The 8,524-nt window shown below is 68.7% G+C and overlaps 2 protein-coding genes across 2 annotated transcripts; both read right to left on the reverse strand.

Annotated features, from left to right (window-relative positions):
* Positions 1-605: 605 nt before the first annotated feature.
* On the reverse strand, positions 606-1,013 carry SYCN (syncollin). Its single transcript, XM_033086754.1, has one exon. It carries the CDS (start codon positions 1,011-1,013, stop codon positions 606-608), a length of 408 nt encoding a protein of 135 aa, XP_032942645.1.
* Positions 1,014-2,419: 1,406 nt separating this feature from the next.
* Positions 2,420-8,524, reverse strand: LOC117011401 (leucine-rich repeat and fibronectin type III domain-containing protein 1-like). The gene is given in 6 exon segments (XM_033086759.1): positions 2,420-2,802; positions 2,804-3,239; positions 3,241-3,321; positions 3,812-5,198; positions 6,228-6,275; positions 8,465-8,524. Coding segments are annotated over 4 exon segments (1,950 nt in total). The 5' UTR covers positions 5,185-5,198; positions 6,228-6,275; positions 8,465-8,524; the 3' UTR covers positions 2,420-2,742.

Here is an 8,524-nt window from a genome sequence, read left to right on the forward strand (position 1 = left end):
CTCGTGTTGACCCACAGTGGCTTGTGGTGACCCACACTGGCTCGTGTTGACCAACACTGGCTCGTGTTGACCCGTACCGGCTCGCCTTGACCCGCACTGGCTCATGTTGACCCACACCAGTTCATGTTGACCCACGTGGGCTAATGTTGACCAACACTGGCTCATGTTGACCCACACCGGCTCGTGGTGACCCACACCGGCTCGCCTTGACCCACACCAGTTCATGTTGACCCACACTGGCTCGTGGTGACCCACACCGGCTCGTGTTGACCCACACCAGTTCATGTTGACCCACACCGGCTCGCCTTGACCCACACCAGTTCATGTTGACCCACATGGGCTAATGTTGACGCACACCAGTTCATTTTGACCAACATGGGCTAATGTTGACCCACAGTGGCTCGTGTTGACCAACACCGGCTCATGTTGACCCACACCGGCTCGTGTTGACCCACACTGGCTCGTGTTGACCCACACCAGTTCATGTTGACCCACACCAGCTCGTGCTGACCCGCACCGTCTCGCCTTGACCCGCACGGCCTCACAGCACCTCCCATTGCCTGGTGTCACCCCCCGTCCCCGGCGCCCCCGCCCCGCGCTGCCGCTCACTTGCAGGTGCAGTAGTAGCCCTGGATGGCGTCGTTCCAGTTGTGGAAGAGGCCCCGGCGCACCTCCTGCAGCCGCGGCTGCGCGCCCGCGTTGAAGCTCCGCGAGTTGCCGCGCTTGGCCCGGCGCGACCACACGGTGAGCTCGCACTTGGTGCCCACCACGAGGGAGGAGACGCGGTCGCCCCACCCGCGGGGCATGTAGGGCACGTCGCTGCCCGGCAGCACCACCAGCACGTCCCCGGCGCAGCACTGCTCGTAGTAGGGGCTGTTGTCGGCGTAGAGCTCGGCGCACACCCGGGTGCCGTTGACGAGGCGCAGGTCCGAGGCCGAGGGGCACTGGGCCTCCACCCCCCAGCCCAGCACGGCCACCGCGGCCACCAGTGTCACCAGCAGCGCTGACGCCATCGCTGTTGTCACCTCCCAGGCCTGCTGGGGCCGCCGGGGTCGGTTATAGCCCGGCCCAAGGCCGCCGGGCGGGGCCCCCCTGGGAGGGGACCCAGGTGTGCGCGGCGCCCGGGAAGGGACGCAGGTGTGGGGGGCCCGAGGGCTGCAGACCCCCCCCCTGGGCGCGGGAAGGGACGCAGGTGTGGGGGGTCCTCCCCCCGGCTGTGCCCTCTGGAAAGGGGGGGGACCAGGACCCTCCAAATCTGCCCCCCAAAAGGAGGGGGCGCAGCGGCCGAGGATCCCCCGAGGGGATGGACCCCGGTGTTGGGCAGCGCTCACAGGAGGGGTCTCGGGTGTTGGGGACCCCCCAAATCCACCCCACAGAGGGCTCCAGGTGTGCTGTCACCCCCCCTCACCTGGGAAGGGACACAGGTGACGCCCCCGGGCCCCCCCAGGACCCAAGGCCGGGCTGGGGGCCCAGGGGCTCTGTATGCAAATGAGCGCATAATTAGCCGGGGTTTTGCCGGTGGGCTCCGCCCCCTATTTGCATATTCATGATCCCGTCGCGGCCTAGCCGAGCTCCCCGCGGCGGTCACCATGGCAACCGCAGGGGGCGGGGATTGCCGCCTCATTAGCATAGCCAGGGCCCGCCCACTCTGCGGAGGGGGGAACGGACGGGGCGGGAGAGCCCCAGAGGGGGGGGCGGGACCCCCCCAAAGGCAATGAAACCCCAAAGAGAGACGGGACCCCCCCTCCCCCGTCAGAGCCCACCCCCTCCAGTCACACTCGCGTTTCTGCCCCGGGAGGGCCACAGGTTTTTAATGTAAAAACTCGTGTTAAACACTGCGGGGGGGCCCGGGGGGGGCGGCTGGTGGGGGGGGGCGGCGTTTGGGGAGGGGGGGGGAGATGGGGGGGAGCTGAGGCATTGGGGAGGGGGCGGGAATGGGGCTGGGAGGGAAACGGGGGGGCTGGGGGAGCCCCCCCAGGGTTATCCAGACCAGCCAGATAGGAACCCCCGGGTCGAGTCGGGAGGGGCAGAGGCCACGGAGGGGGGGACACACGGGGGGTCCCCAGGCATCCGGGGGGGCCCCCTCTTTTACCCACCCCCCCGTCCCCACGAGGGGGGTTTTTTTTTGGGGGGGGGGCTGCGGGTCTCGTGTCATCTGTGCAGAGATGTCGGGGGCGTGCGCGGGGCCCCCCCGGCCCGGCCGAAGGCACCGCGGGGGGGGCGGGCCGGGCACGCGCGCGGGGCGGGGCGGGGGGGGGGGGCACACCAAAATTTTGGGGGCGCACACACAAGTCCCAAGTGCGCATCTCGGGGGGCGGGGGGCGAGGGGGGCACACGCGTGGGGGGGACACGCGCGAGTCCCGGGCGAGCGTCCGGCTCTGGGGGGGCGGGGGGGACACCCGAGTCCCCCGGGGGGGGGGGGGGGGGCGGTCCCTGTCGCGATCCCCGTCGCGGTCCCCACGCGTGTCGCGCAGCCCGCACACGTCGGGGGGGGGCCCCACGCGGGTTTTTCGGGGGGAAAGGTTTGCATACAGGTACCCCCAGGTTGGGGGGGGACACCTGGGGGGTTCCCGGTGACACCCACGGGGATCCCAAATGGGTCCGGGGGGGCACCCGGGCGAGCTTTGGCGGTCCCAGGACGCCCCCCCCCCCCCCACAAGAGCCGCCGCGACCACCCGGAGGAGCCGCCCAAGGGGGGTCCCGGGGAGGGTCCGGGGGGGAGGAATTCCCGCCGCCCCCCCCTCACACGGTGCTCTCCAGCATCCAGTGGGTGCTGCCGAACGAGGGGCGCAGGGGGGGGGCCCAGCGGGGTCCCCTCGGGCGCGTCCAGCCGCGGCAGGGACCCGTGGCGCCGCGGCCGCGCCCGCCGGGGGTAGCTGTGGCTGGGGAACAACCCCCGCGCCCCCCCCGCCGCGGGACCCCCGGCCGCGGCCGGGGACAGCGGGGGCAGCGGGGGCAGCTCGGGGGTCTCGGCGGGCCGGGGGCCGCCGTTGGTCTGCGAGCAGACGCTGGTGAGCGCGGGCGGGGGGCGCCGCGCCCCCGCCGCCTTCCAGCGCGCCGTGAGGATGAGGATGAAGACGAGCACGGAGGCGGCGATGGCGGCGCCGATGACGATGATGACGGTGCCCCCCAAGAAGTGGGGCCGGGGGGGCGCGGCGCAGCCCGGGGGAGCGGCGGCCGTGGTGAAGGAGACGCAGCCGAGCGGGCGGGGGGCGGCGGGGGGGGTCCCCGACCACGCGCAGCGTGGACACGCAGAGCTCGTACAGGCGCCCGGGAGCCAAATCCCGCAGCACGAAGGTGCGGCTGGAGGGGGGCAACAACCTGGGGAGGGGGCGAGGGGGAGTCGGGGGGGAGGGGGGGGCGAGACCCCGGCACCCCCCCCCCCTTTCGCCCCCCCCCCACAGGAGGTAGAAAACCCCTCAAAGACGGGCCAGAGACCCCCAGCACTGACCAAACACTTCCTCAGTGCCCCACAAACACCTCAAAAATCCCCAGGGACCCCCCAGGACCACCCCCGAGTGCCCCTAGGATCTCCCCAGGACCCCCCTGAAGCCCCCCAGACATCCAGAATTCCCTTGATATCCCCCACATCCCCTCTGAGCCCCCCCAAGACCCCCCAATACCCACACGCACATCCTCCCCCAGAACCCTCCAGGACACACAAACCCGGATTTCCCCCCCGCCCGAAGCCCCCAAGATCCCCCAAACCCTCCCCCGGGAGCCCCCCCAGACCACCCTGGAGCCTCACAAACCTCCCCGAGACCCTTCCCAGACCCGCCCCGGCCCCCCCAGGGACACCCCCGGCCCCCACCTGTAGACCAGCGCGTCGTCGGCCGAGCTGTTGTACTGGATCTGCACCATGCGCACGCCGGGCACGTGGCGCTGCGGCAGCCACCGGATGCGCGCCGAGGACCCGGTCACCTCCGCCGCCACCACCCGCCGCTCCCCGGGCCCCCCCCAGGTGTCATTGCCACCCGCCTGGGCCATATCCGAGGGGCCGGGCCCCGCCTCGGCGGCCGCCGCCGCCGCCGCGTCCCCGTCCCCGTCCTGTCCCCGCGGCACCGGCAGCGGCACCACCACGACGTCGACGCGCGCGGCCGCCTCGCCCGCGGCGTTGGCGGCCACGCAGGTGAAGCCGCCGTGGTCCCTCAGCGTGGCCACGCGGAGCTCCAGGGAGCCGTCGGCGCCCACCGAGCGCCGGGAGCCGTTCTGCACCACGCGCCCGTCGGGGCCCAGCCAGTGCAGCGCGGGCGGGGGGTCCCCGACGGCGGCGCAGCCCAGGCGCAGCGGCTGCCCCTCGGTGACGGCGGGCGGGTGCGCGGCCGCGGCCGTGACGGCGGGGGCGCGGCAGGTCAGCTCCTCCTCGGGCACGGCGCCCAGCAGCCGCCCGGCCAGCGGCGCCGGCGTGGCGCAGGTCTCCAGGCGGCCCGGCTGAGCCACGCGGCGCAGCCACAGCAATTCGCAGTTGCAGTGCAGCGGGTTCCCCCCGGCCGCCAGCGCCGGCCCCGGCGGCCCCGGCACCGGCGGCAGCGCCCGCAGCCGGTTGGCCGTGAGGTCGAGCCGGGCCAGGCGCGGCAGCCGCGCCACGGCGCCGGCCGGCACCCGCTCCAGCAGGTTGTGGTCCAGCGTCAGCGTGGCCAGGCTGCCCATGGCGGCCACGGCGTCCCAGGGCAGCGCGGGCAGGTTGTTGTGCGACAGGTCCAGGTCCTCCACGGTGGCGGCGAAGGCGGCGAAGGCGGCGGCGTCGATGGCGGCCAGCTGGTTGTTGGCTAGGATGAGGTGGCGCAGGCTGGCCAGCCCGCGCAGCTGCGGCCCGCTCAGCGCCGGCAGCCGGTTCCCGTCCAGGTGCAGCGCCCGCAGGGCGCGCAGGTCGGCGAAGGCGCCGGGGGCGAGGCGGCGCAGCCCGTTCCGCGACAGCGTCAGGTGCACCAGGCTGCTCATGTTGGCGAAGTCGGCGCGGCCCACGGCGCCGATGAAGTTGTCGGCGAGGCGCAGCTCCACGGCGCCGCGGTCCAGGCTGGGCGGCACCGCCAGCAGCCCCGTGCGGGCGCACAGCAGCGTCGGGCTGGGCGCGGCCGCGGGGCACAGGCAGCGCGGGGGACACCGCGGCGACGGCGGCGACACCGGGACCCCCGCCCCGGACACGGCCCCCAGCACCACCAGCGGCACCAGCAGCTTCGCCATCCCCACGGCCGCGCCTGGGGGGGAACCGGGGGGGGGTCACGGGGGGCGGCGGGGCACGGCGGGTCCCACCGGATCCCGGCAGATCCCATCGGGGCCGGTCAGACCCCCGATCCCAACAGATACCCCAGATCCTGGCAGGTCCCACCGCGAGCCGCTGGATCCCATCGGGGCCGGTCAGACCCCCCGATCCCAACAGGTCCCCCCGATCCCATTAGATCCCCCGGATCCCAGCAGCTCTCCCCAGATCCCGGCAGATCCCAACAGATTCCCCTCGGATCCCAATAGATCCCATCAGATCCCACTGGGAGCCACTGGATCCCTCGGGGCCCGGTCAGACCCCCTGATCCCATCAGATCTCCCCAGATCCCGGCAGATCCCACCAGGAGCCGCTGGATCCCTCGGGGCCGGTCAGACCCCCCGATCCCAACAGATCCCCCCGGATCCCGGCAGATTCCTGGCAGATCCCATTTGATCCCCCGGATCCCAGCAGATCCCGACAGATCTCCCCAGATCCCAGCGGATCCCAGCAGATCCTGGGGGTACCGGGACCCCCCCCCCACGATCCCGGATCCCGTTTGTCCCGAGGGATCCCGAGAGATCCTCTCGGCTCGCGCCAGATCCCGCCAGACCCACACGCACCACGAGATCCCAGTGAGCTCCCAGTGAGATCCCAGTTAGATCCCAGTGACCCCAGTGAGATCCCAGTGACCCCAGTGAGCTCCCAGTGACCCCAGAGAGATCCCAGTGAGATCCCAGTGAGCTCCCAGTGAGGTCCCAGTGAGGTCCCAGTGACCCCAGAGAGATCCCAGTGAGCTCCCAGTGACCCCAGTGAGGTCCCAGTGGGATCCCAGTGAGGCCCCAGTGATCCCAGTGAGCTCCCAGTGACCCCAGAGAGATCCCAGTGAGATCCCAGTGAGGTCCCAGTGACCCCAGTGACCCCAGTGAGATCCCAGTTAGATCCCAGTCAGCTCCCAGTGACCCCAGTGACATCCCAGTGGTCCCACTTGTCCCAGTGGTCCCAGTTCTCCCAGTGGTCCCATTACCTCCTCTCAGGGCTCCATGTTGGTCCTGTCTGGGCGTCGCCGCGGGGCCTGTGGGGACAGGGGACAGGCCAGTATGGACCAGCACAGGCCAGTATGGACCAGCACAGACCAGTATGGACCAGCACAGACCAGTACAGGCCAGTATGGACCAGTACAGACCAGTACAGACCAGCACAGACCAGTACAGACCAGCACAGACCAGTATAGCCCAGCACAGGCTCCATATCCCTCACTACAGACCATTACAGACCCGTACCCACCAGTACAAACCAGTATGGACCGGTACTGATTCACATCCACCAACACAGACCAGTGCAGCCCAGTACAGACCAGTACAGACCAGTCCAGACCAGTCCAGCAGCACACAGCCCAGTGCAGCCCAGTACAGACCAGTACAGACCAGTCCAGCAGCACACAGCCCAGTGCAGCCCAGTACAGACCCACACACTCCAGTATGGCCAAATCCAGCCCGGTTCAGCCCAGTCCAAGCCAGTTCAGCCCAGTATCCCCTGTGCACACCCCACAGTGTCCATTACAGGTTAACACGGCCCAGTACGGCCCAGTATGGACCAGTATGGACCAGCATGGCCCAGTATGGACCAGTATGGACCAGCATGGCCCAGCATGGCCCAGCATGTCCCAGCATGGCCCAGTATGGACCAGCATGGACCAGTATGTCCCAATATGGAGCAGAACAGAAGAGCACAGCACAGCGCAGACCCAGTGCAGACCAGTACAGCACAGCACCGCCCAGTAAAGATCAGCACATCCCACTATGGCCCAGTACATCCCAGTATGGCCCAGCACATCCCAGCATGGCCCAGTGCATCCCAGTATGGCCCAGTGCATCCCAGTATGGCCCAGCATGGCCCAGTACAAGCCAATGCAGACCCAGTACACCCCAGTACACCCCAGTACATTCCCGTACATCCCAGTACATCCCAGCGTGGCCCAGTGTGGCCCAGTACATCCCAGTGCATCCCAGTGCATCCCAGTACACCCCAGTACACCCCAGCACGGCCCAGTGCAAGCCAATCCAGACCCAGCACGTGCCAGTACACCCCAGTACATACCAATACATCCCAGTACATCCCAGTACATGCCAGTACATCCCAGTACATTCTGGCGTGGCCCAGTGCATCCCAGTACACCCCAGTACATGCCATTACATCCCAGCACATCCCAGTACATGCCATTGCATCCCAATACATCCCAGTGCATCCCAGTGCATCCCAGTACACCCCAGTACATGCCAGTGCATCCCAGTGCATCCCAGTACATCCCAGTACATGCCATTGCATCCCAGTGCATCCCAGTACATCCCAGTACGGCCCAGTGCAAGCCAATCCAGACCCAGTGCATGCCAGTACATCCCAGTACATCCCAGTACACCCCAGTACATCCCAGTACATCCCAGCACATCCCAGCGTGGCCCAGTGCATCCCAGTAAACCCCGGTACACCCCAGTACATCCCAGTGCACGCCAGTACATCCCAGTACATCCTGGCCTGGCCCAGTACATGCCAGTACACCCCAGTGCATCCCAGTACACCCCAGTACATCCCAGTACATCCCAGTACATCCCAGCGTGGCCCAGTGCATCCGCGTGCATCCCAGTGCATCCCAGTACATCCCAGCACATCCCAGTACATTCCAGTACATCCCAGTACACCCCAGTACATGCCAGTGCATCCCAGTGCATCCCAGTACACCCCAGTACATCCCAGTACACCCCAGTGCATCCCAGTACATCCCAGCATGGCCCAGTGCAAGCCAATGCAGACCCAGTACACCCCAGTACATCCCAGTACACCCCAGTACATCCCAATGCATCGCAGCGTGGCCCAGTGCATCCCAGTACATCCCAGTACATCCCAGTACACCCCAGTACATCCCAATGCATCGCAGCGTGGCCCAGTGCATCCCAGTACATCCCAGTGCATCCCAGTACATGCCATTACATCCCAGTACATCCTGGCGTGGCCCAGTACATCCCAGTACACCCCAGTGCCTCCGAGCACCTCCCAGTCCATCCCAGTGCCTCTGAGCACCTCCCAGTCCATCCCAGTACACCCCAGCGCATCCCAGTACATCGCAGCGTGGCCCAGTGCATCCCAGTACACACCAGTCCATCCCAGTCCATCCCAGTACACCCCAGCACCTCCCAGCACCTCCCAGTCCATCCCAGCACCCCCCAGTCCCCCCAGTCCCCCCAGTCCCCCCAGTCCCGCCGGTACCTGGGGGGGGCTCAGCCCCCGGACGCTCCCATCGCCGCTCGGGGGGGGAGGGGGCGCGGG

The sequence above is a fragment of the Catharus ustulatus genome, unplaced genomic scaffold (genome assembly GCF_009819885.2).
Source record: "Catharus ustulatus isolate bCatUst1 unplaced genomic scaffold, bCatUst1.pri.v2 scaffold_132_arrow_ctg1, whole genome shotgun sequence".
Classification (NCBI taxonomy): domain Eukaryota; kingdom Metazoa; phylum Chordata; class Aves; order Passeriformes; family Turdidae; genus Catharus; species Catharus ustulatus.

Excerpts from the sequence above, each read along its gene's own strand:
- SYCN (XM_033086754.1), bottom strand. The coding sequence starts at position 1,013 with ATGGCGTCAGCGCTGCTGGTGACACTGGTGGCCGCGGTGGCCGTGCTG.